The sequence below is a fragment of the Bombus pyrosoma genome, linkage group LG12, assembly GCF_014825855.1.
Source record: "Bombus pyrosoma isolate SC7728 linkage group LG12, ASM1482585v1, whole genome shotgun sequence".
In the NCBI taxonomy this organism is placed as follows: domain Eukaryota; kingdom Metazoa; phylum Arthropoda; class Insecta; order Hymenoptera; family Apidae; genus Bombus; species Bombus pyrosoma.
The window spans coordinates 271,220-289,767 of record NC_057781.1 but is presented as its reverse complement, the minus strand read 5'-3'; the positions used below and the strand labels follow the sequence as shown (position 1 = coordinate 289,767).

At 29.5% G+C, this 18,548-nt stretch overlaps 2 protein-coding genes across 9 annotated transcripts; one reads left to right on the top strand and one right to left on the bottom strand.

The window, feature by feature from the left end:
• Nucleotides 1–11: 11 nt before the first annotated feature.
• On the top strand, nucleotides 12–18,540 carry LOC122573532 (integrator complex subunit 1). 4 transcript variants are annotated; one of them, XM_043740016.1, is made up of 15 exons: nucleotides 10,909–11,107; nucleotides 11,267–11,446; nucleotides 11,552–12,033; nucleotides 12,118–13,407; nucleotides 13,493–13,668; nucleotides 13,750–13,902; nucleotides 13,990–14,667; nucleotides 14,736–15,762; nucleotides 15,985–16,532; nucleotides 16,589–16,903; nucleotides 17,019–17,481; nucleotides 17,553–17,677; nucleotides 17,738–17,928; nucleotides 18,011–18,283; nucleotides 18,362–18,540. In XM_043740016.1, exons 2-15 carry the CDS (start codon nucleotides 11,281–11,283, stop codon nucleotides 18,475–18,477), a joined length of 6,003 nt encoding a protein of 2,000 aa, XP_043595951.1. In that variant the 5' UTR covers nucleotides 10,909–11,107; nucleotides 11,267–11,280; the 3' UTR covers nucleotides 18,478–18,540. The 4 variants fall into 4 exon arrangements, with proteins under 4 accessions (XP_043595950.1, XP_043595952.1, XP_043595951.1 ...); XM_043740015.1 differs by lacking the exon at nucleotides 10,909–11,107 and adding an exon at nucleotides 12–140 and having other exon boundaries at nucleotides 14,736–16,532; XM_043740014.1 differs by having other exon boundaries at nucleotides 14,736–16,532.
• On the bottom strand, nucleotides 547–10,941 carry LOC122573531 (kinesin-like protein KIN-7I). Of its 5 annotated transcripts, none has more exons than XR_006318760.1 (13): nucleotides 10,844–10,941; nucleotides 10,143–10,443; nucleotides 9,406–9,640; nucleotides 9,123–9,327; nucleotides 8,548–9,033; nucleotides 8,154–8,460; nucleotides 7,918–8,092; nucleotides 7,714–7,852; nucleotides 3,427–7,623; nucleotides 3,172–3,339; nucleotides 2,889–3,115; nucleotides 1,649–2,480; nucleotides 547–1,494 (listed from the first exon to the last, which is right to left on the bottom strand). XR_006318760.1 is itself a non-coding variant. In XM_043740012.1 (13 exons), the coding sequence occupies exons 2-13, from the start codon at nucleotides 10,294–10,296 to the stop codon at nucleotides 2,396–2,398; spliced, it is 6,309 nt and encodes a 2,102-aa protein (XP_043595947.1). In that variant the 5' UTR covers nucleotides 10,297–10,443; nucleotides 10,844–10,941; the 3' UTR covers nucleotides 547–2,395. The 5 variants fall into 5 exon arrangements, 3 of the variants coding, with proteins under 3 accessions (XP_043595947.1, XP_043595945.1, XP_043595946.1); XM_043740012.1 differs by having other exon boundaries at nucleotides 547–2,480; nucleotides 8,548–8,647; nucleotides 8,717–9,033; XR_006318761.1 differs by having other exon boundaries at nucleotides 547–2,480; nucleotides 2,713–3,115.
• Nucleotides 18,541–18,548: the final 8 nt, after the last annotated feature.

The window sequence follows — 18,548 nt, the reverse complement described above, 5'->3', positions numbered from 1 at the left end:
TTTAAGTTTAAACATAGAGATCAGCCCTATTTGGTTGCACACCAGCGTAGTCGAAAACCTACTGAGTTCTACGCTATGAGAACCTCTTTCATTGTACGGTTCTACGAAGAAGTTCATATCTACTTTTCTATTCAAAATAGGTAAATATGAGAATGACAAAATCGCGCATTAATAAAACTAATTGTAAGTTGCCTAAGAGAAATTAATTGTTTACTATATTTTTAGACGATGACACATATAAATCAGGGTTAAAAATAGTACAAAATTTCAGAATATAATAATTTATTAACAAAAAACAAAGAAAATAAACAATACAATAAACGTTTACAAATATTAGATATACTTAATATGTATGTATATCTCTATACCAACAGACCATTCTATAAAGGAAAACCATTTAAAACGTTTGAATCAAACATTCGTATTATTCAAGTGTAAATTTCTGCCTTCGAAGGGATCCCAATTGCTCTTCACTCTCCCTATTGACTCTCGAAACCTGCGCCCTCCTGTTTTGGTATCTTTGTGAACGCGGATACATTCTCATAAATTTTTGACTTTGCATTCTCAATTTTTCATGAATAATTGACAATTGAAAATAGTGCGACCATGGATGGTTTTTATTTATTTATGGCTCAACGAATTAACCAATTTTAACATGTGACGTCTCATTTGATAGATATTTTTGACACTTACAATTTTTATTCGACTAAAGTATGTTAACTAAAGTGAGTTTCCACAATTCAGTAATGTTTGGTAATTTGAGAAGCACCATGGAAGATAAGAAATTCAATATTTGTTTACAGCGTTTATAGCAACCTAATAGCCGGTAGCTATCAACTCTAGCTCACCTGAGTCTTTAGGAACTGACGAATTTATAATATTTTACAAAAGTAACTCACCTCATATGCAAGGTCGTTGAATTCGTCTCTTTTTCTAAGATAAGAATCTACAAAACTTTTTCGTAGAACCGTATGATTAAATAGGTTCTTATCTATGCTAGTGTGCAACCAAAATCCCTAACTTTAAGCTTAAATACATAGATTCTTGTATATGCTAAATTACGACTAAACGGGGCAGATCCCTAATTTTATAAGTTCTTGTGTATGCTAATTTTAGTTAAATTCAGCACGTGACCACATGGTGCACCACCTGTACATGAAACAACCAGAGAATTACGGGCGTGATCATTTCTTCTCTGATACTTCGTAATGACTTCGTTAGAGCACATATTTCAAACAAAAGGGAAATAATTTTAGCACTTAATATTTTTTGTTTACATTTTAGTGAATGAATTTAATGTAGTACAACTTAATTACTTCTTCACTGTTTTAATTGTTATAGTAATAAATCTTACATACATGTTTTTTTTCTTTTTTTTACGTCACAATTACATTATATAATTTAAGTTTGAACTCGGAACAATAATTAATTTATGGCACATTTTATATACAGAGTGCCCCAAACTTAAACGACCATACTGTGAGAACTTCTAGTCTACAGGCAAAAAGAAGAAAGAGATGTTATATAAAGTTTGTCAATAAATACTTTGTTATATTTTAAACAAATATTGTATGCATGAAATAGGTAATAACGAATTTTTCATCATAGCACACAAACGTTGACTGTGTTATTGTGTCAGTGTACTTACATGCTTTTTATCATGTGGTAACAATTCCATGTTATCAATAGTTATAAAATATATTATTATTATTATTTTTATTTAGTCCGTGCCTCTCGGCTTTGGACGAACTTTCAGCTTTCTTTACAGCTCTTTTAGTTATAAAATATAATATGTAATATAATAAAAATGATTAAGTAGTACTTTTAATCTCCTCATTTTTAAATGTTGCCATTGTGCTTGGATATGAACTTTCTATCAATGAACAATGGAATTAATTACAAAGTACAAGTTATAAAGAGAATTTTACTGAGTTTTTCAATAACTGTGTACAATATCTCTATAACTTTGCAACAAAGTATTTGGTGGAAAATTTTATATAAAATTTTTTTCATCTTTTTGACTGTAGATTAAGCCCTTGTCGTTTGGCCAATTAAGTTTAGGATACTCCATATATATTAACATTAATGCAATTATACTATGAAAGTTTATAGAATCATGGATTGTGTTTTATTATAAAGTTGGCATGAATGATACGACATGTATAAATATAGCCACTTTTTACGTCAGAGTACATATAAAAATTAGTTTATCCGTATTTACATTATTTTATGAAAGTACAAAAATATAATATCTCAGAAATGCAGATACTTTAATATTGTTACTATTTACATTAACTTAACAAAGTAGGAATGAATGTAATACTTGAATAGTGATAGCCTTCCTACATATATTTTTAACGATATCATAGGCTATAATTCTTGGAAGATATTTTTATTAATTAGAGTTCCATATGCTTCTTCTATAATTTGAAGACTTTGCAAGCTTTAACACATTGGCTGAAACTTTTTCTTTCATTGCTCTGTAGAAAACATTAAATATATAATGTATAAATTTAATTTTTCAAAACTTTAATTATTCAAAAAGTAGCAGAAAAATAGAAAATCTAAATAATAAACATGCAGATTCTAAATAACATGCATATGAAAAAATTTCAACAATATATGCAAATATTTAATAAATAATACATAATTATCCTGTTTTAAAATAGAAAGTAATTACTTTAACATGTTTACACAAATATAGTGACTTACATGTCACTTGAATTTTGGTTCTAATTACACTAAATAATAATGCATGTACATCCCATTGCATATATAAATAAATAAATTATATTAGTTTCATTCCAATAGTTAAGCACCACTAGAAAAAAAAAAATCTTGATAGTTTAGTTTCAAGCAAAGCATATTTAAAGAACTGTGCTTCTCACAGTTTCATATTTTTTTCCAAGTCAAATTGTTTGTTGAAGTGCACCATGGAAGTATGTTGTTGATTAGATCTTTCTTTCAAAAATTCAATGCACTTTAAGTGTGATGTCTGTGCTTCTTCTAATTCTCTTACTTTATCCTCCAATTCTTTTATTTGTCGGCATCGTGCACGACATACATCTTTTATTATTGCTTTCTCTTTTTCCAATTTCGTTACTTTTGTATCATCCTGCACAGTTGTTACAATTGTTTTTTTACATAAAATTACTTTATATTTTTACTTACCTTAATTATTTCATTATTTATTGTAAAAAGTTGTTGCGCATTATTAAATGTTTGACATGCTTGTTCTCTTCTATTAATTCGCCATCGTCTACATATGTCACATTCCCACGCGTTAATGTCGTTTAGAGTCCTTTGAAGTTTTCTTACCTCAGAGCTAAGTTCAGCATTCTAAAAAAAAATGTATTTTTAATTTTCATTAATTTGATCAATTTTATTTCCTAAAAGTGGATTGAAAAAGATTGGTATTATACACACCTTTTTGCGAGATGTGAGCAAAAGTTCCTGCAATTCCTTACATTTTTGTAGATAAGGAAAATTTTCACTCTGGATTTGGATTTCTAATGCTGAAATTTGTCCATGTTTTGTTACTAGTTGCAATTCTAACTCATGAATTTTTTTTCTCAATACTTGACATGTTTGTCTATCTTCACTGGGATCTGTATCAATTATTACATCTTCTAATTGTCTTCTTTGATTAAATATCTCATTCCTGCTATGTCTTCTTCTGTTGTTTTCAAAAGCTGGACTAGTAGATGTTGAATCACTACTGTTGCTTTTTAGTTTCAATTCAGTTTGATACTCATTAAATTTAATTTGTAATTCCGAATTCCTTTTTTTCAGAGTATCAATAAATTTTTCATTGTCTAACTTTGTATCTCCTACCTGTTTTATATTAGTTTGTGCCACTGTTTTAAACGTTTTAAGTTGATCTTTCATTTCTTTATTTTCTTCTTCTAAAGTTGTTAACTTTCTCGTTAATTCTTTAACCAATTTATTTTCAGCTTGCTGAATGTACATTTTATCTTTTAATTGGTTATCAAGTTCTTTTTTTTTAATAATCAAATCATTGATTTGACTTACATATTCTACAATCTCTTTGTCTTTTTGTGACAATAATAATTTTTTACCTTCTAATTGTAGTGCAATTTTATTCTTTTCTTGAAGAAGTGTATCATATTTACTATCTTCTGCAAATAAATATAAAGTATTTTCTCTGGATTTGTGTAATGATAAAGTTTTCTTTAGTTCAGCATTTTCTTGGGACAGTAATTCATATTGATTTTTTAAATTAACTAGTTCTTTGAAAGTTTTATTTTTGCTTTCCTGCAGTTCAATTATACGGTTACTTGCACCTTCCAAGTTATTTTGCAACCTTTTGTTTACATCCTTTAATTCTTCCATGTCTGCTTCAGCTTTTATTTTACTTGTACTATTTCTAATTTTTCTTTCTAATTTCGCATTTACTTGTCGCAATTGGTCATGTACTTCTTTTAAGTTATCTAATTCTTCTATCAAAGCAATATTTTTGCTATTTAATTCGTTTAATTGTTTATTTAATCCGGTATTTTTTATTTCTTCTGAATTTAATTTATCTTTGATTTCTTCAATTTGTTTTTCCTTTTCCATTTTCAATCTTTCTATTTCTTCTTTATATCGTTCTATGCTTTCTTTTCTTTCTTTAACTTGATTTTGTAGTATTTCATAATCTGGTATAATAGTTTCGAATTTAGTTTTATATTCGGATAGCATGTCACATTTATTTTTCAAAAGTGCTGTGATGTTTTCAATTCGAGACGCTTTTTCTTTTACATCGCGGTTTAATTCGTTATAAGCTTCTGTGAGATGTTCAAAATCAAGTGTCATTTTATAAATAGCTTGATTGGTTACTTTCAGTTCTGAGGAATTTGCTTCTATAATATTTTTCAATTGTTTTTCATTAGCTTCAAGCCCTTCAATATTGTTTTTCAATTCTAGATTTTTTGTTTTATGGATTTCTATAGTGCAAACTAACTCTTCTATTTTCTTTTCATACCGTTCCTTTTCAGATTCCATATTAGACTGAAGTTCAATTTCTTTGTATTTAAGAGCTTCTTGTACTTGTTTTTCTCGTTTTTGTGCAACAATAGATGCTTGTCCTTTCTGTTGAATATCTACTTTGCATTGTTTGTCAAATTCGCTTTGTAAATTATTGAAATCAGTTTCTAGCATTTCCATTTTTTCTTTAAGTATCTCTTTTTCATGATTACTTTCTTTTATAAGGTGTTTTAATTGGTTAATTTCATCTTGCTTTTTTATACATAAACACTCCGTTTTTGTTAAATCAACATGTAATTTTTCATTTTCTATTTCCAATTCTTTAGCCCATAATACTGCGCGCTTTTCAGCATCTGCACTTTGCCGCTTTTCATCCTCTAATTTTAGTTTGTCTTTTTCGAGTAATTCTCTCATTTCTTTAATTACTTCTTCTTCTTTCAACATGATTGTTTGCAAAAAAATGATGAAAATTTCGTCTGCGGTTTTATTTAAAAAATCTAAAGAATTCAACTTAAATGACTTTAATTCTTTGATCATACGTTCCTTGATAGTATTTAACTCACAATGTAAGTTTTTTTGTTTTCCCAAATCTATTTTAAGCTTTCCTATATATGACTCTAATTCATTTACTCGCAGTGTTACATGTTTTTCTGTTTCTATACTTTTTTGTTTTTCTTGTTCTAATTTATCACATTGCTTTTTTAGAAGTTCTAATTCATTTTTATGTTTACATTTAATATTTTCAGTTAATATAGTTAATTCCTCTTTTTGGTTTGTTGTTAAATCTAATTCATGTTTCAGTGATAATATACATCCATTCAAATCACCAGTCATTCTATTTAATTTAGTAATAAGATTACCTTTATTTTCATTTTCAACCTTTAAACCCTCTAATTGTATTTCTAGTGTCATTTTTTCGGTCTGCGTTAGTTTTTCTTTCACGAAAAACTGTTCGAGTTCTTTATTCATACATGATAATTCATTCTCAAGAATTTGAGCTTTCTCTGTAGCTGCAGCTGCTAATATCTCTTTCTCTGCTACTTTTTGTTGTAACGCTTCATTATCGCTTCTTAGTGTATTGATTTGGTCTAATAAGTTTTCTTTTTGCATCCTAAATTTACTAAGCATAGAAACAAAATGTGCACTATTTTTCTTTATTTCATCTATATCTTCTTTTACTTGTTCGATATTATTTTGAAGGTGCTCGATTTTCGTTTCATTATGAAGCTTTTCAAGTTCGTCACATTTTTTTATATATGAAACTGAAAGTTCATCGTGGTCATGCTTCAAAGTCCGTAATTCGTTATTTAAGTGTTGAACCTTCTCCTCTACAAAGCTTACATTCATTCTATCTACAAAACTAGTGTTCAATGATGTATCAGTAAAACTTACATTCAACTCTTGATTAACCTTAAGTTTTAATGCTTCAGTATCCTCACATTTCTGATTGAACTTTTTTTGTAAGTCTTCCAATTTGTGATTTAAAATTTTTGCTTCAAGTTTAAAAGCTCTACGACTCTCACTTATCTTCTTTAAATGTTCACATTGACCACAGGATGATAATTTTAAATCACTTAATTTTTTATTTAAACGAGATAGATGAGTAACTTTGTCCTGTAATACTATAACTTTATTTGACAGTTCCTCGTAACTTTCTCCTTGTAATATTTTCTCCATAGTCTCATTTGACTTTTCAGGATTATCAGGTACTATAGATGAATGCAATGAATTGCTATTTACTTTTTCATTGCATGGGTTACCAAAATCCTCCATACTTTCTAATAGATTATTGGAAATCTTTGCATTTTCATTAGTTAATATTGTTATTTTCATTTTTAATTCTGCTATCTTGGCTTTTAAAATATTGTTTTCCAATCTTAATTGTTCTATGTCGTTTTTGGAATCTACGTTTTTTAGTAAAATCATTTTATTATTCAAAATATCACACTGTTCTTTCAATATATCACTTTCCTCAATTTTATCTATCAGATCAGAGGAAAGTTCATTATTTTCTTGCATTAAACATTTATTTTTTTCAGTCAATAATGTAACTTTATCCTTATAAATACAATCATGGTCATATAATAGTGATTTACTTTCTTTAACATTTTCAAGTTCTTTATTTTTATCTGCAATAATAGTTGATAATTCAATATTTTCTGTTTTCAATGCATCAATTTTATTCTGATGTTCAATTAGTAATTGCTCATTATAGTATTCTCCTACGGTTTTTGAACAAAATGATTTTAATTGTTCATTTAAGACTGTTATATCGCCTTCTAAATTAATTTTTTCTTCTGTAATTTTCGAAATCTGTGTGTAAAGTTCAGTAACTGTTGTTTGAAAATTTAGTTCAGCTTCTTTCGAACGTTCGTTTTCAACGGACAATTTATTTGACATTTCCATATTTTCATTTGTTAATAAATAAATAGTTTTTTCAAATTTTTCTATATCTAATTTAAGGCTTCGAACATCATCCTTTATTTCAGCCAATTCTTGACTTTTTAACTTTACCTCTACTGCCAATTTATCTTTCTCTTCTTCTAATTGTATTACATAGTTTGGAGAATATTTATCAATTCTGTTATTTTTAAAACCATCACAAACAAACTGTATTTCCGCTTGTTCTCCTATGTCCTTGATAAAGATGCAAAATTATAAAAATATATATGTATAAAATTAAAGAATATTTTAAGACATAGGGATATAAATATTAATTCCACTTACATGTTTGCAACAATGGTTTCCTTCACACGTTAGTTGTTTCTCTAAAGTTGTAAATTCACGAAGTTCAGTAAGTTGCGTTGTCAGGTCCACGATACATTCCCGTAAAATACTTTTCGGTGTAGAAGGACATATTTCATTTCTGTTGCAGATAAGAGAAAACATTAAATTGTAATAGACAATATTTTAACAATGAAAAATATATACCTAGAAGTTTGTATCAAAGTATGTTGTGTTTCTGGCATTAGAAGTAAGTTATCACTTTTCATGCATTTAACATGTTCATTTCCAATATTATCATTCACTTTGATTTTATAGTCTACTTCATAATCAATTGCTTCTGATTCAAGATCTGTCTGAAATGCTGAAAATACAAAGTCAGCTAAATTTTTAAATAATAAAGGACATTCTGAAAAACAAATTGCACAATATAATAAATTTACTTTCATTTATGTCAACTGATTGCATAATGTTTTTTTTATGTAGTTTCTCAGGTGAAATTTCTTTTATTGTTGGTAAGCAAATTTGAGTATGAAATACAGGGAAATACGGTTTGATCATGCCAGGATTACACCAAATTTCTCTTCTTTTAGACTTATAGTTAAGTGCCTTTTCACAATTTTTTTCATATCCAGAAATAGTTTGAGTCTTTAATAATTTTATACGTTCTTCTAACAAGCGACATTTCTGTTGTAGTTTGTTAGATTCTACTTCTTCTACTTCTATAGATGAGTTTCCATTTCTTATTTGCTAATGAAATAATTCCAATATAGCACAGCAATTGTCATAAAAACATGGGTTTATTTTTAAAATAAAATTACAATTAATTGTACAAACCTTTAATTTCACTTGTTTTGCATAATGAAGAAGCGATGCATCAAACATAACTTCGTTCTTTTGTGGTTTAGTTTTAATTTTTTTAGTATGTGATGCAAACCTAAATATCAAAAATAATATTCTAGTACATGTAAAGTTATAAATGGCATTGTAAAAATAGCATACTAACAATAGAGTGTAATATGTTTCCTCTAAAGCAACAGGTGTTACTGTACATATTACCGCTATTAAAGCATTGCCACTTAACGATGACTGCAGTAATTCTGTTAATTTACTATTATGATAATCAATATGTTCCTGGGCATTTTGTGACTTACTTATTTGTGCAATTATTGATTCTAGAGTAAAAAGAGATATATCAGTTTGATGTTCTTCAATACCTTTTGTACAATGAACTTTTGTAAAACCAGCAAGATCTACCAAATTTAATTGTGACAATCGTACAATATTGTTTGAATCTCCTTCAATTTGTTGACTTTCAATTATCTAAAAAGTATGTGTATCTATTATAGTAAATATTACAATAAAGTGCGTGTTTATATATATATAATATAAAATATTCTATGCAATCTTACAATTTGAAATATGCTATGACTACTAATATGTTTATTCTTAATTCCTTCTTTCATTATAGATAACATATCATCTGAAGAATTTGTAATTTTTTCTGTACATTTAACAATTATTTGTCCATTGTTATCTTTATATAATTCTAAATCAATTTGGTTTTTATCTAATAAGTCATTTATTTTCTCATCATGAATTTCTAAATAAGATACCCTAGAAAAGAATAAATAAAATAAATAATAATAAAAATAAATAAAAATGTACAATCTAAAAATAATTTTTAATGCAAACCTTAATAAAAATTCACATTGAATGATATTTGAAATAGCATTAAATATGTATTCAGCAGTAAGTGGTATTATGCCTGGATCTTCCGAAGTGCCTGTCACTGTGTATGTTTTACCAGAATGAAACTGACCATAAAAAAATATTGTTCCATTGAAACCATCTATAGTAGCATCAACAATAGATTTTATAATACTATCAAATACTTTGGAATTTCTTGTATTTACATCAAAGCTATAATCTATAAAAAAATATTAAAAATTAATAAAATGATGATAATAATAAATACTACAGAGTAAATATTGCCTACTATGTAAATGAAACTATAACATATAATATATAAATTTACTTATATAAATGAAAATTATTAACATTCAATAATTAAAATTATTACTGAATAAATTTTGTCCTTTCTTGAAATGTATATAATAAAAAAAAATGTAGGTTATAAATATCATAATGCATGAATGTTTATAATTCTATTACCTATTTTATATAAATAAATATTAATTATATATATTCAGTGATTTATAATAATAATGTTTAACATAATTTAGTATATTAACAAACAATTATCAATTAGTTGTTTGACAATTAATAAAATTTTTACATTTCTAGTAATTAATATTCTTAGTAAAAATATAATCTTTCATTAAAAAGATAAGTAGGTTATATTTTGATAATTATTCCTGTAGATATGAAGTAATAAAAATTAAAACAGCATTGCAATTATTGACACATACCAAACTGAAATTCATTATCCCTCCATTTGTTTGTCTCTTGATCTAATGAAACAATCGAATTTCCCTTTACAATCCATTGCATTGATAAATTTTCATCTTGTTCTTGTTGAATCAAAGGCCTCAATTTGATTCCCACCTTAACATCGCTTAACATTTTTCTTTATCAATATGTTGGACGAAGTAGCATAGAAATTTTGAAAGGAATGTTTTTGAGTGACTACTTCGTCTTTAATTAATTTTTTACGTCTCCACATATCGCTCCGCACATCGCAACTGCCATTTGAAATGACGACTGCTTCAACTTCAACATTTATTTAAATTTAAATTTTCTATGGTCTGATTGGTTCATTTAAGCATGCAATACAATAAGCAAGAACGTGATAAGACTATAAATATATTGAATTCTATATGCTAAAAAATACATTTGAATATTGTATGTTTTAGAACAGCATACGTGTTTAATACATTATTTAATGATTTCTTGATGACTAATTGCAATATTCTTAGAATTTAGAGTTAAACTGATAAAAATTTAAGTCGTAAATGCATTATTCTTTTATTAAAGTACAGATTTCAACAATAAAATGTACATTTAAAAGCAAAAATTAAGTGATGAAAGGTCCCTTAAATTGTTAATATTCGATATTATCTTTATTTTTTGACTTTACAATTATTGCTCATCAGTTTAAATTTATGATTACCTGATCCTATTGTCAATTCGATCTTATCGAATCTTTAGCAAAACGATATCGATAATGGTGACTGTGTATGTCTGCTACTGTTGTCGGCCGAAAGTGTTCTGTTTGGAAGAACATTAATTTATTGACGTAGGAAAATAATATTATATCTACATTTTCAATTGTAATAAATTACTTCATGTATCTAATATTGCTAGTAATGTGTTATATTAGATATATTTTCCGGAAGAGAAATTTTTGGAATTTCGTGTTATAAATGTTGCATAGGTTAGTTTAATACGAAATATTTTCAAATATTTATTTATTATTATTTTATGATGATTCTGAATATTATATTATGATGATTCTATATATCTATTTTATGCAAAAAGTGAACAGTGTGTCAGTGATTATTAACTACGCTTTCTATTTTCTTAAACTTAAAAGATACAAATATTATAATGGATCGTGGAAAGGCAGGAATTGGCAGAGGTGCAAAAAGTAAGATTGCTCAGCATCCTTCTGATTTATTTGCACTTGGATCCAAAGGTTCGCGTAATGAAAATTCTGATGTTAAAAGACCAGGTGTTATTCATTCTAAGCAAAGTGGTAATACTTCAACTTCAGGTAAATAAAAGATTGTTATCTTAATATATGTCTAGACAAATTTGAAGAAAATTAAAGAAAATTTATGATACAATTTATTCATCTAATATATAAAAAATTATGTAGGAACTGACAGAAAAAGAGAAGCACCATCAGGATCACTTCAATCTTTTCAATATATCCCACAAAAGAAACCTAAACTTGCTGCACATGTTTCTCATCAACGACCACCATTCTCAAGTGCTGAAGCTTGGGAATTGGTAGCCATAGATACTGATCCAGCAGATTTTGTTCCAATGGTCCTAGAAGCTAATGATAATGATGAAGGTGATAAAGTTATAGGCATTATTTGTGGTGCCATAAAAACACTTAAAAATCAGAAGTGGAAACCTGATACATTGGTATACATGGGATTATTGTACTTAGCAAAAATTCGTCCTTCTATGTTTTCAAATGATTGTATATTACATGCACTATCCTCTTTATTGAAACGGGATCAAGGACATAATTATAAAACAAAAGGAAACCCATTAGTTCCTGTACTTGCGGCTAATTTGTTAATGAAGGGGTTTCATGATAAAAGAAATTGGCCAGAAATCTTTGTTAAGGTTGTTCACAAATATATTATATTATTGCTTATTAGTTATATGTAACATTTAATTTAGAATTAATTTTTATTATCCTTTTCCTAGCTATACATTGAGGATGCTTTAGGTGAAAGAGTATGGGTTGATCATGAAGAATGCAAAGGTTTTGTAGATAATATTTTAACAGGATTTAATACAAGACATCCACCAAAAAGTGTCCTACAACCAGAACTATCTGTATTAACACCACGAGATTGTCATAGCCCATCTACAATTGACGATGAAGATCCAGGATCTTCATCTGTACAGTATTCTGGCGACAGAGAAAAAATAGAGTTTCCTATTACTCCTAGATACACTCATTGTATAGAGAACATAGAGTTCATTGTTCTTGAAGCTGTGAAAGAACAGTTGAATAGACGACAACCAGAGTCAATTACCAAAAACTTTCTAAAACTACTTTCTTCAGCCTGTGGTTTTGTAGAAATCAGAAATATCGCCGTTCCAAGATTAGAAGTATGGTTGCATAATCCGAAACTAATGAGACCTGCCCAAGAATTACTGAGTTATATTTGTTACAATTGTACTTCTCATACACAAAGAGATGTTGAAGTTATAAGTCAATTAGTAAAAATGAGATTGAAAACTAAAGCTGTAATTAATTTATATCTAAATGGCGTAAAGGAATTAATCGGCTTGCACCCTGAAAATTTATCTACTATCTTAAAACATACAATTTATAACGAATTATCTAATGCAAGAAATCCAAATAATATGCCAATGATAGGTGTAATGTTTCAAACTTTATCCGAGCAAGCGGCTAAGTTACTTGCAGAAATATTTCAGGATTTATTAATGAACCGAGAAGATTATCTGAGACCTTTACGTGCTTTACTCAGAGAAATCGTACGTGTTTGCCGACACGATATTAATTTACTTATTTTTGCGCGCACATTGATGTCTGAAAGACAGGACATAGCGCAACAGTTGCTTAATTTTGAATTCAAAGAACGAGTCTTCATTTCAATTGCAGATTTATTGTGCTTATGTATGTTACTAGCTATCAGCCCACAAGTTAAAGAAGCTGCAGCATTAGCACAAAGAGGTGATAAAAAAGATATAGCTTTATTACATCAATTTCAGAACATGGTAGCGACAATACAATTCGAAGCCGTGTTATGGCTACAGAATTCGGCGCCACAGATGTACGCCATTGGAAAAAATGAGCTCTTTCATGCCTTACATAAAATTTTACTGCTTGAACCACCAGAGCAGTACTATAAATTAGATAATTGGCCACCCGAATCTGATAGAGTATTTTATTTACGTCTTATTTCGGATGTTCCATTATTACAGAATACATTGTTAAGACTATTACTGATTGGTTTTTCAAAAGTATATATCTAAAATGATAGATTTATCTATTTTTATAGCATGTCTCTCTAGTATAATAGTTTATGTCGTATACCTTGTCTTTTAGGAAAATGGCATTACTCATTCAGAAACATTAGATTTGGTGGATCAATTAGTTAGACGAGCGGCAGCTAACTCAACTGAGAGTTTCCCGACATTACAAGCTGATAAATTGGATATAATTGAACTTATTTTTAACTTGTGCATTTATCAACCACCAGGAACTATAAACATACCGTCAAAGTATTTACAGATTTTAATAATATTATAAATTTAACTAGTTCAGTAAAAATTCATATTAATTATTTATTTTACTTTATTTAGCTATGTACCACCTACTTTGGCAATATCAAATTTATATTGGAAAGGGTGGATAATGTTATTAATACTGGCTGCTCACAATCCTTCTACTATTGGTGCTGTTGCGTGGAAAAGGTATCCCATTTTACGAACTCTAATGGAAATGTGCATTACGAAGTAAGTTTAAATTTTTTTGTAATTTTGCAGAGAAAAATGCTTATATTCTTTCTCAACAGATCTCTTTTAATGTGTTATTTCTTATAGTCATTTCTCCTATCCACCACCAACGATGGCATTACCAGAAATAATAGAGCAAGAACGTTCGAAAGAATTGCAAGTTGAAGCTATAGAGAAACAAGAAATATTAGAATATGAATCGCACTTAGCTGCTGCATCAACAAGAATACAAATATCAGAACAAAACAGTTTATTACTATCACAACTAATGACTATGGAACCAACTGGAATTGCTAGGAGACCACCTCCAGCAGTATTGGAACAAATACGATCATTAAATGTGTCTCATAGGTTGGGACATTTACTTTGTCGATCTCGTAAACCAGATTTTTTATTAGATATAATACAAAGACAACAACAGAGTTCGTCTCAGAGTATGCCATGGCTAGCAGATCTTGTACAAAATAGCGAGGGATCTCTTAGTCAATTACCTGTACAGTGTCTTTGTGAATTTTTATTATCTACTAGTACTCAAGCTGTGGAGAAGCAACCAAGACAACAACAGCTATTAGCCCATCTTCAAATGTTATTAACTGATCCCGAACAGGATCGGCAACATGCTTATGAGGTTTTAGAATATTTCTTAAGAAGACTGAGCAGCCAACAAACTGGCAGTCGCCTTCAAGCAATTACAGGTTTGAAGATGGTACTTGGATCAATACCTACCGAAGAAGAATCTATGGATATAGATGGAGAGAATGAAAAGTAATTTCATAAGTTCACTTTTAATAATGCTTCTTCAAGCTTAAAACTAATAAAACTATTTGTTTTAGGGAGATCTGGCTTCTTCGCAAATTACCGTCCATACCTCATTTCTTATCAGTACGATCTTTAGTTTCTACTGCTCTGCGAGGTGCATGTCAAGTCGAAAATAACCCAGATCTTGTACACGCGTACATATCTTATCTTGCTGCGCATACTACAGACGATGATTTACCCGATTTAACTGATTTAGTTAACGAAATATCTCAATTAGTAGTCGAACGAAGTACGATTATAGCAGCTATTCTACCGCAACCAGAAATTGATAATCCATCAAATAAAGCAGCTAAACAGACTTTGCATGCTTTCATGGTGATTTTCTGTAATTATCTAGAAAAAGCTCGATCTCCACGAGCAGAGGAATATACCTGGTCTGAAAGTCAAGACCAGATATTAGTACAATGGAGTACAGGAGAAGAGTGTACTATGCATATTTTAGTTGTTCATGCTATGATAATCTTATTAACGTACGACTCCGATGATGATGTATTGTTTGATGCTTTACTTGAAACTTGGTTTCCATTGAATACAGAACCACCAAAAGCTTTCCTCGTTGATACAAGCGAAGAAGCTTTATTAATACCTGATTGGTTAAAACTAAGAATGATTAGGAGTAGTGTACCACGTTTAATTGACGCAGCTCTTAAAGATTTGGAACCACAACAACTGGTTCTTTTTATTCAGAGCTTCGGTATTCCTGTTCCTTCAATGACTAAATTACTCCATACATTGGATACTGGTGTGCAAATTGACCCGAGTTCTGTTGGTGAAGCAGTACTCGATAAGACGTATATGGCACAATTAGTTGAAGTTCAACACAGAAGAGGGGCAACGGGTGGACTAGTCTTTGTACAGGTTTTACAATTGATGGAGCCAGAGTTACCTGATGAAAATGCTGTAACTATCGCACAATTACAGGAACCTTTACCTCTGAGTGCTGTAGTTCAAATACAATCTGTCATACAATCTTCTGTTAAAACGGATGTCCCACATTTAATCAATAGATTATTTATCGAAAATATACCAATGAATCAAAAGGTAGATGCATATCGCCGATTACATAAAACCTTAGCAAAAGATTTGCAGAAATCTGCTAAAGAAAGTGGAGCCGCTGTGTTAGCAATACAACATATATGTAGTGTATTAAGTTCAATGCAAGTTAAACAATTCTTAGCCTCGCTTGTTCACATGCCTCAGTATTCTTGCACCCTAATGAGAGTAATATTGTTGCCTTTAAAAAAGCCATTGACTTCGAAACAGGTGGTCGAATTAGCCCGTAATATGTGTCTAAACTTGATACAGCTGATAGGAGATGTAAAAGCACCAGTTCTATCTATTTTAAGAGACTTTGCAAACGTGCAATTAACCAAAACGCCAAAAAGCATGGAATTAACGATGTTGATGCAAAATCGAGATCCCGGATCTATTTTAGAAAGCACGGATCCAGTGAATTTGGAAGCAGTTGGACGTAAGTTATTAAATATTTGTCTGAAACAACAGAAAACCGACGTTCTTGTTGAAGCAATGGCAAGATTACTAGTGAATGACAGTAACGAAGGCATTTTAAAGCCACGAACTGGTTTATTAATCGATTGGTTAGCATCTGTTGAACCAGAATTAATTGGAACATGCCCTACTCTCCAAATGAAACTTTTATTTGGGAAAACGAAGATACAAATGAAAGTTGATAACAATGTTATGAGTTCACATTCATTTAGGCCTTACTTGTTAACTTTATTGACGCATAGGGCAAGTTGGGCAACTTTGTACAAATGTGTTGGACATTTATTAGATAAATGTGATGATGGGTAAGTAAACAATAATTTACAAAATATATGAAGGTAATATAATGTTATTTTCATAGGTATGATCCGACAGCTGTTTTAGACTTCTTGTGGGCATTAACTTGTAATCCAAAACTCTGGCAAGGCAGAGATAAATTCACGCCAAAACATTATGTTCCAGAAAATATTTTACTTTTACACGAGAAACAGTTACTAACACTTGTAGCGTATATAGTTGCAGAAGCTGTTATCATATATAATTGTCAAAACAGAAACATTGCACTTGCTCGAATGGATTCTCGTCTTGATTTATTATTACACTGTATTTCTACGGACGATCATTTGGTAGCCAGTGTAGTAAAATATTTGGCTGCACGTATGATGAATGACTCAGAGTATGTCTAGCTTAATGTAGTATTAATTTTTTTTTTTGCAGAAACAAAGCTTAAAAAAAGAGTAAGTTTCCTTTTTTAATAGAAGTTTTCTAAATATTTCTCTTTTATTTTTTAGTATTGATTCAGATATGGTCCATCAATTCTTGTTACACATGTACATGAAAATACCTAAAGTAATATGTTACTTAGACACATTTCAAACTAAAAAGTTTGTTGGAGGAGCAAAAATTACAAAATGGACGGGTTCCGTGTTAGATTGTATGAGTCATTCTTTGTTAACTGCTCTAGCAGCAACACCGCGGCAAAAGTCATGGAATTCTAGGTCTCAAGACTTCGAATTATGCGCCCGAAAAATGGCTGCTGTGCATCCTATTTTAGTGTTACGACAACTTCCAATGTTAGCGTCGTCACTAATGGGAAGATCTTATTTGGATTTTAGTCAGTTTAGAGCAGGTCATCATCTAAATCTTTTTGTACAAATAATGGGATTACTGGAATTACTACAACCACATTTGTTTAGTGAAGAACATCAGACTGCTTTGGAAGATACACTGGAGAATTACTTTCAGTGCTTTCAAGTGTGCAAAGGAATATTTATATATTATTAATATGAATCAAATTAAAAATAGCTAATCTGTTTTATTTTCAGAATTATGGTCCAGTAAAAGATCTTATACCACTCTTAAATAGATTTATTACATTACTACAAGCATACATCTCTTATAATGCACAAAGGGCATTGAAATATTTGCAGAAACATGCTCAGGCTCTACAGTAAGTAGTAACTATAATTTCTTCTATGAATTTCAGATATCGGCTTACACTTACATATAGTGAATTGCAGGTACATTATCCGAATCTAGTTACACTTAGAACGCTTGTATCAGGCATTCCAATGCCAAGAGAAGGAGAAGACATAGAGGAGATTTTAATTACTGTTCCTCCTACTCCACCTCCAACAGAATCCATTATTCCACAGCATTGGCCTTCATTGTTAACTACATTATCTAAACTGCAAGGTGAAGGTATGATTAGAAAATACGATTTAATTTCAATTTAAATATCGTTATAATATTAGAATATACAAATTTTAATATTATGCTTTAGATGTATTTAGCGCTCTTCAAGAAATTGAGCATTTGTCATCACGAAAACCTTCAGTTTTGGAATCTATAACAGACAATATAGCAGAATTGCTTGTATCTCCGCAAAGTAACATAAGATCTCTTGCTCATACATTATTAGCAAGAGCATTAAAACATCGTCCAGCATCAAATGCAAATATCTTGTCTGCATTTCAAAGGTGTTTGGACAGTTCTAGAGCTGATATATTAATGTCAGCTCTAGAAAAGTTACCAGAAATTGTATTATGTATGCAAGGTATATTTCTCTTTAGTTTATTCTACTACCTGTTTTGATAATACATATTGTATTCTGATAAATTATATTTTATTTCAGAACACGCTTTACCGTTAATGCAAAAAGTATTTGAATTAGGAGTAAATTCAAATGTGAATACTATACCATATATAAATAAAACCATTGCTCTGCTAAATACACAACAAGGTTGTTAATATCATGAAAATTGTAATTTTATATTTTGTATAAAATGAAATAAAGATTTTTTTTTATAAAAATGGCACTT